The 17,649-nt window shown below is 46.8% G+C and overlaps 1 protein-coding gene across 1 annotated transcript in view; it reads left to right on the top strand.

Annotated features, from left to right (window-relative positions):
* Positions 1 to 3,224: 3,224 nt before the first annotated feature.
* SYDE2 (synapse defective Rho GTPase homolog 2) overlaps positions 3,225 to 17,649 on the top strand; it is a 28,483-nt gene continuing 14,058 nt past the window's right edge. The window contains exons 1-3 of the mRNA XM_072128558.1: positions 3,225 to 5,037; positions 11,755 to 12,375; positions 15,890 to 16,980. Coding sequence (XP_071984659.1) covers positions 3,447 to 5,037; positions 11,755 to 12,375; positions 15,890 to 16,980 — 3,303 coding nt within the window. The 5' untranslated portion in view covers positions 3,225 to 3,446. The remainder of the gene's footprint in view (positions 5,038 to 11,754; positions 12,376 to 15,889; positions 16,981 to 17,649) is intronic.

The following is a 17,649-nucleotide window of genomic DNA, read 5'->3' as shown; positions in this document are numbered from 1 at the left end:
TTGTAGACATTTATCCAGTCCTGGGTAAAAAAAATAACATAACTGGCTGTAGATCAGAGCCTGATAACTAGGTGAGGATATCAGTGCCCTGCGTCTCACAAGGTGTTTCACATTAACTTGGCATTCCTTCTAGAACACAGAGAATGTTCCTTTAAACACCATAAAGCCTGGAATTCTTTCCTCGGGAAGGAAGTCTAGCGTGACACAGTCAGTCATCTGAAATGACGTCTTGATATTGTTTTAGGACAGATGGTATACAGAGTGGAATCTGTATCCTGGGAGTCATATTTTTTCTGTATACATTTTTCGAGTCAGATGATTTTTTTTCCCCTTTCCTGTGACAAGTTTTGACAAAGCCTATGTGTTTTCTATAGGAATTTTATTTGTGAAGACAGCAGGATTATATAAGAGACAGAATTGTATATTAGAAGATTATTTTTAGCAATTCTGTAATCTCTCCAATGCAGTAAATTAAAGGGGGTGTCTTGTTTGAAAAACACAACATCTGCTGTTTTAGAACTGATGTGGATTTACATAGTTGTCCATAGACTTCTATAGCCCTATAAAACTGAGAGCCACTCTTAGCATTATTGAGACCACTATACACATTGGGTAATAATAATAATTCTTTATTTATATAGTGCCTACAGATTATGCAGCGCTGCACAAAGCTTGCTAAATTGGTTAAAGACATGTCATACCTGGATTACATGAATCCACTATATAAAATGATTCTAAAGACCCACCATCCTTCAGCCCCTAGGAAAAAGATCCTCCAAATTTGGTTGTCTTCTTTTGGACTTTTGCGTTCTAGTATTGGGTTAGAGCCTAGTCCCACTGGAGGATTCAATGATTCTCTGGTGGGACAGTCCCACACTGGCTAAGGATGGAAGGTATAGCAAATAGCTATACTACTGAAAATGCCAGCAAACTGCCAAACAGAGCTCTCAATTTAGGGTTTGGGAAACATGGCTGTCAGCCAAGTTTGGTGGGCACATTGACTACTTGATATGCAGTCTAGAAAGGGATATGGATAGAGGTTGTAGAATGTAATGTGGATATAATGTAGAATCTAGGGGTTTGCATATCATTTATTTTGGGTACTGAGGGCAACAAACATAGATATTAAATCCTTTTGAAAATCGTGTGAAAATCGTGTGTTGCACGGTGGCTGAGTGGGTAGCACTTCTGCCTTGCAGCGCTGGGGTCCTGGGTTTGAATCGCACCCAGGTCAACATCTGCAAAGAGTTTATATGTTCTCTCTATGTTTGCGTGGGTTTACTCTGGGTCCCCTGGTTTCCTCTCACACTCCAAAACATACAGGTAGGTTGTTTAGATTGTGAGCCCCATGGGGACAGGGACCAATTTGACATGCTGTGTAATCTGTGTGCGCTATATAAATAAAGAATTATTATTATTATTGCTTTCTACCAGAAATAGCGCCACATCTGTCCATGGCTTGTGTCTGGTAGTACAGCCCTCTTGATAGGTGGATGGACCTAAACCGCACTACCACACACAACCTGTTGACAGGTGTAGCACTCTTTTGGGAAGAAAACAACTATTTTTATCTAACCATGTTGAATTCTTGCATGTTTCCTGACTTACACTTGCCATGCAATAAATAGACATTTTCCATAGTAACTAATATAATATGGCATTCCAATAATGCTCACGTTTAAAGAAACATATGATAAACACCAGAGAGAGCAAGTGAAGCTTCCATCTGGATGTGAGCCAGCATCCATGTGTGGAGGAAGCACCGGTGATGCTGACATCTGGAGAAGAGATAAGAGATGTCTAGGTTTTGCAGCGGAGACGCTTGCATCTGGCGGGGAGGAAGCAAATGCCTTCATCATGAACACTTCTGACAATCTAATTGTGTAATCAGGAATTTAGTACCTCATCCTAATGCTTCAGCTTTGAGCATCAGCATCATGTCTGCCTTCTTTTTACATTTTTTTCTGATTAGTTTAGTGAAGAGAAGCATAAAAATGATTTATTGCACTCTAAAATGTAGTCAGAGGAATGTCTCCTGACTATTTACATCTCCAAGTATGCAGGGGAACCTTGGCCTCTTCCTGGTGGGGGTCCGGAAAGGTCGCTGCTTACGGGCTGCGGTATTTGACCTTGAGGCACGTCTTGGTTATGTGTAAAAGATGTTGAGATAAGAGCATCAGATACTTGTAGGTGGAATCCGGTCTCCATTGTAGAAGCAATAGAGAAGCACGAGGAGCATACATGTTGTTTTTTTTTATTCTGATGTAGGAGGGAAGGGGTTGGACCCTCCATCAACTCCTAGGAAATAGACCATAGTAGCCACCACATTGGGTTGTCTTGTGTAGCCATTGGAGGATCCTCTGGTTCTCCAGTACTGCTTCCCATAGTGGTGTAGATTTGTACTGTGAAATCGCCTGATTTCTTCATTCCCATTCAAATACACATACATGGGCTCTGATCTAGAGACCTTAACCTGCAAGAGTTTTGATTCACAGGGATGCTCCTATCCACATCCTTTATTGTAACTGTACCCCTAATAATGGGGCTTGTCACTTCATTCTCAGGATTTTGATGGATCTCCAATATTACAATGTGATGCACCATTTTGGAACACCCAAAAATAAACTTGGGGGGAAGGGTTTTATATATTTCGCACTCACTCATCCAGATGTGTGGTACAGATTTGGCTTTTATATTGCAGTTCGCATAAAGTGTGAAACTCAGCTTTTCTATAGTCCTTAATGGTAAGATGGTAGCAGGGGTATATAGGTTATAACTAATGTATATTAAAAGGGAGGTGCAGAATTAAAACCATGACAGGTTTCTATTCAAGAACAGCACCACTCCTGTCTGTAGTTTGTAATTTTCACCAGAACAAAGCTGTAATATCAGAGTTGGAAGAGTTAAGTGCGGCACTGCTTATGGGAAAAAGCTGTATTTCTCATCCCCTTTAAATCAAAGATGATTGCTTGTGTCATACCTTCTGTTGTCACAGACAGAAATAACCAGGCGTTTATTAGTTATGTACATGATATACAGCATGGCGAATATATATTGTGTAATGTTATACTGTAAATGAGGAGATAACATTGATGGGGACTACATTTCCCATCATGCTTAGAGTTGACTTTCACGACAGCTGACGTGCCGCGCCACAGGTTGCAGATCATGTGACGCGACAACCTGGTCTGGTCTGTCCCCCCCGCTGGCCCCGCCCCCTTGGTTGCACACTGCGCAGGCGCCGAGCCGCGGCCTCTCACCCCTGAAATATTCCAAGTATGTGCAGGGAGAGGAGTCCCGGAGAGCAGAGCCGGGAACCGGAGCGGCCGCCAGCACCTCAGCCAGTACATGCAGGATAGCGCCCGGGGCAGCGGGACACCATGGAGCCGGGCTCTCACGGACCCTCCGCCGCCCGGGGCAGCACTTGCTGAGGGCACTAGGAAGGAATGGCTGATCCTCTGCGGAGGACTTTATCCAAACTGCGGGGGAAGAGATCCAAGAAGGGGCCGGCGGGGGGACTCTCTAACGGAGAAGGTAAAGAGCAGCCCGGGGACGGCGGGCGCAGGGTGCCCGGACACCCCAATAGGCAGGAGACACCCGACAAGTGTAATGGGGTGGATTCTAGGGGCCCCCTTGAAGAATCGGGGAGCAGAGCCGAGTATCCAGTGCAGGACATGGGGTGCAGAGTAGGGGAGATGATATTGGGGTCCCAGGGCCGGACGGGGGTCCCTGGGGGGTGGTGCAGCCAGAACCACAACAACAACAATGACCACCACCCATGGGAGACAGCGGGGTGCAGACACTCTCACTACAGCAACCTCGAACCCCACTTCTCCTGTGCGCCCCCTTTTTCGGCAGTCAACGGGGGATATTACCCCAATACCGATGCCCCTCCATTAAAAACCCCCAGTAGTGCCCCCTATAGCCTGAGCCCTGATTATGACGAGCACTGGACCCCGCTCAGTGCTCCGTCCCCCCTGAATTTTATCTACCCCCATGTACCGGAGAGAAGGGTCCCCCAAGATTCCTGTGTGGGTGTTGGGTTTTTTGCACCGGAGCAGTGTTACCCTGTGCCTTACGGAGGGAGCCCGGTCCGCTGTCATAACCCCCCTCTGGCCCGGGTGGGGGGATCCTATTATGGGGGCACCCAGAACCATTCAGAGGACAGCGAGGACGATGATTACTACGATAACGACAACCTCCTGATGGCTGGCACCAATGACTCTTCATATACAGGGACTGGGGTACTGTCACCGCGGACCCCCGATTACCCCCTCCAGGAACGCAAAGGCAATTTGGACATTTACCTGGAAACGGACCGACTCCGGTCTCAACTGCAGGAGGCTTATTACTTATTAATTCATGCCATGCATGACATGCCCCTCCACAGCCATAGCAGCACCACGGGCACCAAACTAGAGACCTGTCCCTCCAGCTCCCAGTCCCAGGACAGCGTCTACTCCCAGTCATCCGCCAGGCTCCTGGAAAGCGACGTGTGGTCCTCAGACGAGGCCAGTCCTAAACACGTGTCCCGTAGCGATTTGGCGTCCCTGAATGCGTTAATGACGGCTCAGCTTAAACGGATACGTAGAATTAGCAAAAGTGTGGATATGGTGTATACCCTGCCCTCGCTGGAGCCCTTACAGAAGTGCTATAGTGATAGTCAGATCAAGTACAGCCCTGTGACTAGCAGCTTGTCCTCGGACAGTCAGGGCTCTATTGGACACCAGGCGGATGTGGACAGCAGCGAGGGCAGCCCCCGAGACATACTATCCACTGTGAGCTGGAGAGAGGGTGGCATCGGGAGCCGTCCTGGGGCACCAGGGGAGGAGGATGATCCTGTAACTGAAGACCAGGGCAACGCTTCACCCAAACCTTCAGGACTCACCGTCAAGAAAATGCAAAAGTGGATGTATAAGGGACGCTTGTTGTCTCTGGAGATGAAGGAGCGGCTCATCGGGTCCTCGCAGAAAACCAGCGCCGGTGGGTTTGGCAAGTCGGACGCTGGCACCAAATCTGATCTCCACGATAAATCAGGTAGGCGAGCCGGGCACGGGCCCAGCTCCAGGCCTGAACGTCACAATGACTACCAGATCTTCTCTCCTTTTTCTGGGGCTCCAAGGTGTCCGTACTAATGGGTGACTTGGTGACGGCTTGTACTGTGTCCCTCCACTTCAGGAACCTCTTATCCCTGTATATATTTGGGGGTCCTCCCTGTTGCATGCACCTCTATATAGGGATGTATTTACATGTTTGCACATCGCTTTGCCTGCTCTTCTTGCCTTAATACTCGGTCTTTGTGGTTGCAAACACAGCGCCTAGTGTTCACCAGTTCTGCCAAGGGAGCGGAAAATATCCTCCTTGGTTTTACTAGGGTTAGGGTAAGGCTAGCACCCCCCCTCCCCTTCCCAATCCCTCTCTTATTTCTCCTCCAGATACTTTATGATTTGCCTGATACAATGTATCATATAGGAAGCAGCATCTGTCACGGCGCAGACTAAACAAAGCAAATTCCTTTGTTCCCTTCTGCCTGTTAATACCATATAAAGATAAAGCTGTACTCAGCGCCCCGGACCCATAAATCCTTTCCGCTCCCTAGGATTTTAGTTTAATTCTTTTTCTACAAGGTTTGCCGTGTGTGTGGTTTTTTTTGCTTCTACTACATCATAATTGTAGGAAATATCCAGTGTAGTTTGCAGCTTAGGAGCCGGGGATTGTGTCCAAACCAGAAAAAATTTGTTCCTTGGTTAGAAAAGGGAGAGGATTGACTAGTGCACAGCTGTGGGTCCATCAGTTGTCCATTTTCGGGAGAGATGGTGTTGTAACAGGGGGTTAAATCATTCTGCGGCCAAGTGCATCCTCTTGGATGTTTCCTCTTACATTATCTCTCGGCTATCTTGTTGAAGGTGCTCAATGCTAGACTGCAATTTGTGTGAAGCTGGACGTTTTGCGCTGGGTTTGTTAGGTTGTTCAGATTAACAATGTTGTGACCTCTTTTAAGCAATGGGCAATGTGAATGTGAAGTGACAATAAGTTGCGGAGTTGTCTTGTCTACCGGTGGTCTGTGGGGACGTCTCGTGAGATGTTAGGACCCTGGTCTTGCCTCACCTTAGACTTCAGGAAACTTTCCATGAGATCTGTCAGGAGCACCCTGTCCCTAGCTAATGCAGTGATGGTGCACCTATGACCTATGGAGTCATATTAAACCAGGTCCCATTCATTCATCAGGGCAGATTAGACATTCCCATATACCCAGGTTTACCCACAAACGTGTTCCTGGCATCCCTATTTCATATAATAGCTTTCCAATTTCTGGCTAGGGTCGTGCTTACTTTTGGAGCCATTCCTTTCCATGGGTTGTCTGGTTTATTAAGGTGGCCACCCTCCAGTACTATCATTGGGGGTGTCTAGCACCCTACTTTGGCTTATGTGATTGCTTGATTTGTCTAAAGGGGTTTTACCAACTTTGCAAGTTATCCCCTTTCCACAAGATATGGGATAACAAGCTAATCAATGAGGGTCCTTCTGCTAGGACCAATCCTGTGAGAGTAGAGCACAGCCCTCAGATATCGCCACCACACTGTATAGTACAGTACTATAATTTCCAATGCTTCCATACTATAGAATGGGGCAAGCTCATTTTGATACTCCACCATTACTGACAGCAAGACGCCGATTCTCTGGATTGTTGGGGGTCCCAGCAGACAGACCCTCACCAATCAGTTTAACCCCTATCCAGTGCAAAGTTGGAAACGCCAGTCTAACAAAATGAAACAATCCCGCAGGTCAGTGTAGCTCTTCTTGGATTGCTGGGGGGCCCATTCTGGTGATTGGTGGGGGTCCCAGTATTCAGTCACGGACCAATCAGCTGGAATACTTTATCTTTTACTTTGATCTGAGGTTTTCAGAGACTTGATGGGTTTTTAACCATTTTCCCATGCGATACTTGTTGCGCTCAATCCTAGTTTTTTTTTTTATTCTCCTACATATCTAAAAGTAACAAAAAAACAGGCAAATAAAAGAAAGATTTGTGCGTTTTATCCCATGATTGGCAACGTGGTGAATGTAAATATCCCTGCGGTGCCAATTGTTCAGGAGCGCTCGCTGTGGGCAGAGGAGATCAGGAATTTGGAGCCGTGTTCATACAGGCCCCTGGGCTTTATCTGACAGTTTAGGGGAAGATTTATCACTTTTCTCCTGCTGCTGGTGGTGGGACATTCAGATACAATTTAATTGGTTCAATCCAGCAAGGTACAAGCAGCCACCATAGAAAGCGCTGCCAAGCCTCCCTAAGTGTGTTACATATTCAGTAAAGTAGCCTTCATCTGTTTCTGGGAAAGTTGGGTGCCTTAGAGCCGCCCCTATTAATAAGTTATAGCTGTTGCCAATCCACTCCGCCGCCATTCAGCCAGGGTTGGCATGACCCATCTGCCAACAACTCAAATGTTAACCTACCTCTCTATATTTAGGTGACCTGCTGTGCAGGATTCAGGGAAAGCGAAGTAATCACTACAAATATAAGATTATTATGTCTTATTATTGTGAAAAGTGGAAGTGCTGATTTGTGCGCTTTCCCTCGGATGATGCTCGGTGCCACCTCCCTGGCATTGAGCGTGGCGCAGCCTTTGTCCTCTATGGGGATTGATGGTGTTCACGTTATCATAACACTCAAGTAAAGGCTCTTTATACAGAAAGAGCAGCGGCAGCAGTAATGTTGGCTCTCGCCCGCAGCCGCCACTGACTAAATAGTCTTTTTATTCAGCCGAGGGAAGGAAAACAAACCTGGCGCTATACGGCGGCCGCTGTGTTAGTATAAGGTGTGATGTCACCGGGGACGCTGCCCTTGTGTTGTCCGTGGAGGAAAGTTGTGCGGCTAGGACTACATGATGAGACCTGATGGGGAGGTGTCTGATGAGCCACAACTTTGATGAAATGATCACAAAAATTCCTTGATTTTTGGACAGTTGTGACAAGCTGACACCGGAGAGCAATAGCTTTCAAGTTGTATAAGGGGTGCTACAAGGTTGGAGAGCTCTGTGTTTTTAGGTCAACTGTAGGCCCGGATATTGGATTCAGCCTTTCAGCACCACCCCGAGACTTCAGTTCCTGCGGTTCTGACCCGCAGTCCATTAGTCTGAATGGTCCTTTGTTAGGAAAGTTGTGTGAGAGGCTTCCAGAACCGGAGTTCCTGTAGTGAAAGGCTTGTTTGCTCCGTAGGGTCGTCTCCAGCTGTCGGAGATCCTACATCTGCCATACGTTGTCCTGACAGCGATTCATGAATTGACCGCTTTCCTCCTGTGTAACAAGTGGTCTGTAACCCTTTTGGCTCTCCAGCTGTTGTGACGCTTTGAGACTACAACTCTCAGCAGGCTCTGATGTGCTCAACTCCTTTTGCTCTAGCTTTTATTAGCAGAAATTAAGAAAAAAAAACTGCAATAAATGCCGGAAAATTAAGCCTTAAAGAGATTGTATGTGTGGACATTCATTACACAATAGAAAGGTGCGGACAACGTGAACCCCTGAGGATCAGTAGTGATCAGACTCCCTGCAGCGCCACCACTGGTAGAGGGTAGGCATTACATGAGTGTCTCCTTAAATAATTGGCTTGTCTGTGTAGGACAGGGCAGATCCTCCATTCTTATTACTGCCTATGACATTGCTCTGCTGTGGAGTCCGTCTGTAGTTTATCGGAGACCCCTGCAGCTTAGTACTGTGCCACCTTTTTATCTAGAAATGTTCCCGGATCAGAACAGGTTGATCTGGACTTGTACAGTCCCTGCCGATGCTCTTTCCATTTATCACATTGAATTTTCCCTTTTACCCAGACTGGTGAAATGCTGAAGGCGGAAAATTGATTGCCCTATATAGCTGCGCCAATGTCATGGCAGCCCCGACTCATTAACCCCTTGTATACCTGGGGGAACAAAGTGTCGGTCATTCTCAGTCACAAAACACGACTCGTACTTTCTCACCCTCCCCTTTAAGACATCTGCAATGTATCCCTCTGTATGGGCCTATAGTCCCATAAATGTTGTATATACCAGGTTTAAGGTTTTAGAATGTACCTTAAAATGAGCCTATAATCTAGTCTACCCCCCCCCCCCTTTGTATTGGGGGCATCCACTGCCCATCGTATGCCTATGTAGCCGGTGGTCTGGATCGGTCTGATCCTATAGTTTCCCCTATACTTCTGCAGCATCATGTAAAAGCAATATCTGAAAACTCTACGTATCCGCCGCATAGAGGAGCCGTTCCCATAACCAGGACCCTTGGATGATAAAAATAGCTCGGCGCCATATGATACCAAAAGGAAGCACAACCTAAAAGGTCACTTATTGATGGGGAGTGTTAATTGACAAGTACTCTTAATATTTCCTCTCCTCTGCCTTGTACGCGCCCAAATCCCCCCCCCCCCCCCTAATCCTTCAATCCTTTACTACTAGGGGCAGTGATTTGCACCTCTGGGGACAGTTGGTGACAAGACGGGGCCGGGGTCCATTCACACTGCGCAGTAAAACCTGCAGCAAAAGAAATCAATTCACACTAATAATCAAAAACTTAGTGTAGCTTTTAATTGTATCATTTTTTTTAAATGCAGAATGTAATGATCTACTTTAGTATTAGTTCTGCCATTTTTTTTTTTTGTAGGTATTTTGTTAGGCTTGCAGTTTATTCTGTACAAAGGCTGAACAGAATTCAGATTTGCCCACCCAGTAAAGTCACCAGTGTGTGCAAAGGTGTATTCACACCATCCAGATATGAGAGATATGAACTGCATTCGTATTTAAAGGGATTTTCCATTTGGGGGGGGCGGATAAGTTCTTCATTCCTGCACCTCCACCCCCGGTCCTGCCGTATACCCTGATGCAGAAGTTCTGATCGCTACGGTGCCCTCGCTCCCATCACTTTTTGAACATCACCAAACCACCCCCATTGATCTCGAGGTCACCGATTTGGTCACAGCCGTCGTTCCAAATTGACACCACAACATGTAGCCATAGCAAATAAAGTGCACAATCCCCATTTTTTTTTCTTTTTTTTTTTCTGGAAACCCCCTTTAAATCCCCCCCCCAAAAAATGCAGTTATTGCCAAGCCCGATCCTGCTGACTAAATATATGTTATCTTTTCTATCTTATTGCCGTATCAATTGCACAATTTTGGAAAAGCTAGAAAAGCTGTGTGGGAGTCCGTAGTGATGGACTTCCGGCTCATCACTCAGCTTTCCCACAAAAACTCCAGGACTTGAGGATTCCTTATCAGAGCAGATCTTGGATTTGTATTAGGGGGGGTTTTTGTGCGGACCCTTGTTGTTGTGTGTATTCGGGCAGGCGCTGGTTAATGATCAGCCGGTGCTGGAGATGGCGATGTGTTACCGTCCTGTACTGAGCTGGAATGCAGCACAAGTATCAACCTGCCCGTGGTATCGTACCCAGCGCAGGAGGCTGCACGTAACCTGAATGGCCACATTATATGCAGGCGATATTCTACTTCCCGGGGGGAATGTCAGGCCCGATGGGATCTGCTCCGTGTCTACAAATTGACTTTGGTGTAATGGCGGTATTATCCCGGAGACAGGGCGGCATTAATAGAAGGGATTGGGTAAACAAGGGCTTAATGCCGCTGCATTGTGCCGCCTGTGATTATGTGTGAATGTGGAACATATGTCGTGCGGTAATCGCTGTCGCTGATGAATAGAGGCAATTAAAGGGATCCGGCTTGTGGCGTCCCCCCGGGTTTGGCTCCGATTTCTTTGTCTTGCTTTATACATTGGTTTAGAAAAAGCAGCTGTTTAGTCCCTAATACTGACCTCTCCTATAACCTAGGGACACTTACAAGTTCTCTGCATCAAGATTGTATCTACAGGATGCAAAATATCAACTAATTCTGCAGATTTCAACCTTGTGTAATCTCCGGGTCACTGAGGGTTTTTGCTGCAGCCAGATTGTGTCCCTAGCTGATATACATTGATCACCTATAGGTGATCAATATCAGGAGATGGGGGTCCAACCTTCCTGCGCACCTGATGGGCAGTTGTCTCTCCTGTGACCACCATTTCTGCTCCGTATCAATCTCCTGTATATATATTTTGCCTGCACTCATAGGACTTGGACCAGGACTTGCTTTCGGGGTCCAAATCCCACTGGGTAGATATTGGTAATGTTTGCTTTTCATCCCTGTGGATCATCATATTGGTCAGGACCCCCAGTGATCATATGTGGTAGTGATCTCCTGTTACGGGCTGTAATGGCAAGTGACGACAGGTGTTTCTGCTACATCAGTAGTCACAGGACCCCCATTATCCGCACCTGGGGGGCCGCACAAGCCAAACTCATAACCTAAGTCTATGTAGAGGTCAGACACAATGACCTTGTTTACCCTGTAGTTGCCCACTTTAAGTGTCCTGGGCCCTGCTGACCATTATACCCCCCCCCCAGATGCCCACTGTAAGCGCCCTAGGCCCTGCTGACCATTGTACCCCCCCCCCCCCTAGATGCCCACTGTAAACGTCCTGGGTCCTGCTGACCATTATATCCCCTAGATATCCTGGGCACTGCTGACCATTATACCCCCCCCCCCAGATGCCCACTGTAAGCGCCCTAGGCCCTGCTGACCATTGTACCCCCTAGATGCCCACACTTGGTGTACTTGGTGTTGGTCTTGGCGCTGCTCCCTCTCTCTCTGAATACACTATGTGATGCCTGTACTCACCCGCTGAGACTAATTACTCATTTTTTTTTTCTTCTCTCCGATAGACTTTATCGAGACGACGTTCACCTCGGCAGTAATCAGACGGGACCTTAAAGTGACCGAGGTGAACCAGCACAACCTACAGAACAACCACATCACCGTCTCGAAAAAACGAAATTGGCTTACCCAGAGCACCCACCGATCCCATCACGTGACCGAGAGCCATAAACGGAGCCACCACAGCTCCAGCTCCAGTCATGTGCTCATCAAAGAGACCGTCCTCCAGTTGTCACGAGCAGACAGAGACCTCTCCGGCAAAGCACAGGAGACCGTGCCCTCCACACCACCTACCCCTAGGGCCGTGCCCTCGGGCACCTCTGATCTGAGTGAAGACAATGATGCGGACGATGAAGGGGAAATTTGGTATAATCCGATCCCCGAGGACGATGAACCCTATATACGCCCCAAAACCTCGTCAGACCTGACGGAACCTGGACATGATGTGCCGGAAGTCGCTGCAAGGATCGGATACCTGCCAGGCCCGGGCGAGCCCATGTCTCCGGCCGCTGATCATACTGCCGGAGATTCCTTGGATTCCATGGACTATAGCGTGCAGCTGTGCAAGCAGAGATCTGTGTACAAGACGTCTACAGAGGAGCCACCTGCAAGCGCATCGCATGACCCCGGTAGGAAAGACGTGTGCTTCATCCATCTGCTTTATTATGGGGTTAAAAAAATGTGGTTACTATTGTATTTTATTTATATATATATTTGTGTTTTTCTTATATATTTAACTAAATTTTATTATTATTATTTTTTTTTTTACCAATTTATTTATCATTTTATTTTACTCTTAACATATTTTTATTTTTTACTAATTAAAATATTTTTTTTTTACCATTTTTTTATTTATTTTTTCATTTTAGTAAATTCATTTAATTTATTTTTATTTGTAAAATACAATATTTCATTTTGATTTATTTTCTCTTATCTTTACTATTTATTTTTTATTATTTTGATATATAATATACCCGAGTATAAGCCGAGGCCCCTAATTTTACTACAAAAACCTGGTAAAACCTATATATTTTTTTACTCAAGTATAAGCCGAGTTTGGGTTTTCAGCGCATTTTTTTTTTTGTGCTGAAAAACTAGGCTTATACTCGAGTATACGGTATATGGTATATATTTATTTCACTGTTAATTGTTTTGGAGTACTGTTTTTTTTGCCCAGCTTTAAGCCGTTTGTTAAAGTGTCGCCTTCCAGATGCTGATTATCTGAGAATTGTGGTCCTTGTGCTAATTGGCGCAAAACCAATTAACGCTGCAGTAGATGAGCCGATCCCGTACATTCCTGTTCTCTAGTGTTTTTAGTTTTCCCTATCTTGTGTTTTAGGTGTTTGTTACCACTTCTTACACCCTTTTGTCAGTAGCTGCTGAGGAAACCTTGTAGGACACTTGACCTGTATATTGTCCATGTTCCTGGGACGTCCGGCAGCGGTCGGGGGGGCTTCGCGCCGTTTCCCCAGTTCTATGAATATAATTTCTCTGTAGATCCCCGGCCGCCCTGTGTTATGTAATATAATCTCAGCCGTGTTATGCTAAAGGAGCCAGAAGAGCAGCGAAGGTTTAATATCCGGGTTCTCTGTGACTTGTTACTGCTGCGTCTATGAGAGGGGCTTTGTCCTGCTCTGGTAAATAGACTGTCTGTGACGTGCGAGACCCCCGCCCCCATCCCCTCCATAAACGGCTCCTATGTGACTGCTCTCCAGCCTGATACTCCCTGTATGTATAGGGCACACTGCAGCCAGGACTACTTCACATCCATAATCTTGCCCTGCAAATTATAAGGGCTTGCTGAGAGTTGTAGTATTGCTGTAGTTGGTATAATATAGGATTTTATGTTTGCTGAGACTTGTAGTTCCACAGATGGAGTCTATAGATTTTGCATTCTGGAAGTTGTAGTTTCATCTTCGGTTCTATGTAAATCCTTAGGTTTTGTTTCTTGATGGGAGTTGTAGTGTCACAGTAGCTTCTATATAAATACCCAGGTTTAAAGGACTGACTGGAGTTGTAGTTTCATCTTGGATTCTATGTAAATCCTTGGGTTTAGGGGAGTGATGGGAGTTGTAGTTTTGTTACTTGATGGGAGTTGTAGCTTCTATATACATCCCCACCCCCAGCTTTAAAGGAATGATGGGAGTTGTAGTTTTGTTACTTGATGGGAGTTGTAGCTTCTATATACATCCCCCCCCCCCCCCAGCTTTAAAGGAATGATTGCAGTTGTAGTTTCCCAGCAGCTGGACCGTCGGGTTGATTAAGGCCCCTAAATTAGGGGAAGGGTCTTTCATTCTGCTGTTATGTTTTTATCAGTGCTCCAGATTTAGGGGACGTTACTTCCAGGAAATCCACAGATCTGATCCTGGAGTCAGGAATTTAAGACGCAGCTCAGGGTCTGAGTATTGAAGGTTCGATCGTTCAGTGTCGCTCCCGTCCCATTACTACTTTGTATTTGTATCCGTAGCTAAAATGTTGATAACTTATCCTTAAATTTGATAGAAGAGGGTCTGGCAGTCTGCACCCACCTATTGTCACAGCTTCCAGTTTGGGGACCAGTGACATCACGTCCTCCTCTTAGCAGCTTGTTTCCCTCCATGTGAGCTGCAGTACTAAGCACAGCCACTGGACAGTGTATGGCGCTGTTCACTTGGTGAAGAGAGTTGAGGGCACTAGATTTCTCTTCAAGGGTCATAGACATCTGGCAACTGTCTCCATTTACAATGCATGCATGTACACGGGGGGACTTGGAGGAATAGTAATTCACCAGATAACACGGCTGCATAGAATCTACAGCCAACACTACGTTGCATCTGTGTAATTGCACAGCAGGTCCCCCCTGATTAGAGAGGTTCCCGTGATTGTCGGCCAATACAATCTAAAAATTCCTCCTGAGAACCTCTTAAGCCTGTTATGATACGATGCGGACCATCACACCGGACTATTTTTAGCCACATCACGAGTTTTATAAAACTTTCAACTCGATAATGGATTGCTCTCTTGTGATACAATGTTAGAATTAAAGGAAATCTACCATCCTGATAAACCAGGGACAATACTCATAGATCCAGGCACCGGGACTGTGGTAATCTACTTATATCTGTTATCCATGGCCTCCTGCCTTCTAAAATCAACTTTTAGAATTATGCTAATGACACAGAAAACCTCTTGGAGGTGTTACCAGAGCCTCTCCGTGCTTTAGCTTAAAGGAAACCTACCACCACACATCTACCTATAAAGGTAGATCGGGTGGTAGGTGGATCAATGGGACGTGAGGATAGCCCTTTTAAGGGCTAATCCTCACGTCCCCGCACTTTTTTGATAACTTTTATTACACATATTCAAATTTACTTATGCTACTACTGGGGCGTGGAGTAGCCGCATCTGAGGTTACACGAGGCGGCTACTCCACGCCCCGGTAGCCACTTTACCCCTCCTACTCACCCATCTTCGGCGCGCAGCTACGCGTGCGCATGCGCAGAAGAGCAGGCCCGCGCCTGTTTCGGATCAGTGACCGCGCAGGCCTGCTCTTCTGCGCATGCGCAGACGGCAGGATCGCCGGACGAGGGCGGCAGCTACGCGGAGCTGCGCGCCGAAGATGGGCGAGTAGGAGGGGAAAAGAGGCTACCGGGGCGTGGAGTAGCCGCCTCGTGTAACCTCAGATGCGGCTACTCCACGCCCCAGTAGCCGCATAAGTAAATTTGAATATATGTGTAATAAAAGTTATCAAAAAAGTGTGGGGACGTGAGGATTAGCCCTTAAAAGGGCTATCCTCACGTCCCATTGATCCACCTACCACCCGATCTACCTTTATAGGTAGATTTGTGGTGGTAGGTGCCCTTTAACAGGCTGTTAACTGTGCAGGAGCACTTCCTCCCTTCCACTGCAAACTTGCTCCAGCACAGTGTAACAGCCTGTGAAGCTACAGCACAGAGGGGCTTTAGTTTATTAGCATAATTCTAAAAGTTGATTTTGGAAGGAGGCCATGGGTAACACATAAGTAGATTACCACTGTCACGGTGCCTGGATCTGAGTAAGTGTCCCTGGTTTATCATGATGGATTCTTTTTTAATGTATAACTGGCAAACTTATTGGAATTTTCTAGTTTTTAAAGAATTCTCATGTTCCTTATTTTGTGTTTAGGCCCTAAAATGACTTCTCCTGCTCTGGCTGACTTCTCTCCGCCTTGCAGTCCCAACCCGGTGAAGAAGGGAGGAAGCATCAACTGGTCTCTCCCCGATAAGATAAAATCTCCAAGGACTGTGCGGAAATTGTCCATGAAAATGAAAAAATTGCCGGAGCTCAGCAGAAAGCTGAGTGTCAAAGGGACCTCATGGAGTCACTCCAACTCTGACCATCCGTCTTCCAGCTCTAAAGGAAACGGTCAGGAAGTGGGGCACACGACCTCGCTATCCTCATCCGGGCAAGCAGCGGCCGCCGCCAGCAGGAACGTGATCAGCCGCTATCACCTCGATAGTAGCGTGACTTCCCAGCAGAACTACAAAAAGAAAAGTTCTGGCACCTCCAAATCTTCCAGTAAAGGGGGATATCTCAGTGACGGAGACTCCCCAGAACTCATAGCCAAGTCAGGTAAACACGGGGGCGAGACGAGACCTACAAAAGGAAAGGAGGTCCAAGCGACCAATGGCGCCAAGTCGGATCTGGATATCGATGCCTTCCGGCACTACAGCTTTTCCGATCAACCAAAGTGTTTCCAGTACGTCTCCGGACTCATGAGCGTTCACTTCTACGGAGCCGAGGACTTGAAACCGCCGAGAATAGACTCCAAAGACGTCTTCTGCGCCATCCAGGTTGACTCGGTGAATAAAGCGAGGACGGCTTTGCTGACTTGTAGGACTTCCTTTCTAGACATGGATCATACCTTTAATATTGAGCTGGAGAACGCCCAGCACTTGAAACTTGTTGTGTTCAGTTGGGACCCAGCCCCAAAAAAGAACAGAGTCTGTTGCCACGGGACCGTAGTCCTGCCCGCACTCTTCCGAGTGACCAAAACCCATCAGCTGGCAGTGAAATTGGAGCCCCGTGGCCTAATCTACGTAAAGCTGAGCCTCATGGAACAATGGGAGAACTCGGCAGACAGAATCGGAGTGGATCGAGAACCCGTCATATTCGGGGTCGACGCTCGACAAGTAGTTGAGAAGGAAAATGCGGGACTTATGGTTCCCCTTCTCATGGACAAATGTATAATGGAAATAGAAAAGAGGGGCTGCCAGGTAAGGGGTCTTCTCCTCGCTGCTGCACTGCTTAATGTCATGTCTTACCATTGCAACAAGTTATCGGTGGGGGGGTCGAACTGCTAATCACAATAATAGGGGTCCGTAGTCTCCAAATGACTGGAGCGTTAAATCAAGCATCCTCTCGGTAGTCAATGACCCTGATGGAAGTGGTAGTTCTGCACTCGCCTATCCATCCATCTGTGCTATAGACGGGAATACAGAGGCTTGTGTGGCCAGCGGCTCCATTCATCGGAAGTACTTTGGACTCCCCTTATTGTGTTTTATTGTGGGTCCACCACTAGGACCCACAGAATCAACAAGTTATCCCCAATCCCATGGATAGGGCATTCGTTTTTTTTAAGGGGTTCTCCAGTGGCAAACAAGTTGGAGGCTAATCTGCTCATCGTTTGGAGGTTTCAGTGATGGGACCCCCATGGCTCACTAGAATGGGACCGTACCCAGAGGTGAAGAGAGCAGCTGGTAGCGCAAATGCTGCTATATTTATCTCTATTGCACTGAGATAGCCAAGCGCCGTACTCGGCAATCTCCTTCAGCGCCATAGAGATGGATGGACTAGTCGGCACATGTGTTGGGTGTACAACAGACCCCTGTTCTCGTGATCCATGGGAGTCCCGTCTTTGAGACCTCCACCGAGGTAATTAAGTT

Source organism: Engystomops pustulosus, chromosome 10 (assembly GCF_040894005.1).
Source record: "Engystomops pustulosus chromosome 10, aEngPut4.maternal, whole genome shotgun sequence".
Taxonomy (NCBI): domain Eukaryota; kingdom Metazoa; phylum Chordata; class Amphibia; order Anura; family Leptodactylidae; genus Engystomops; species Engystomops pustulosus.
Note: the sequence above shows the minus strand (reverse complement) of the source record. Positions and strands in the feature narration are given on the sequence as shown.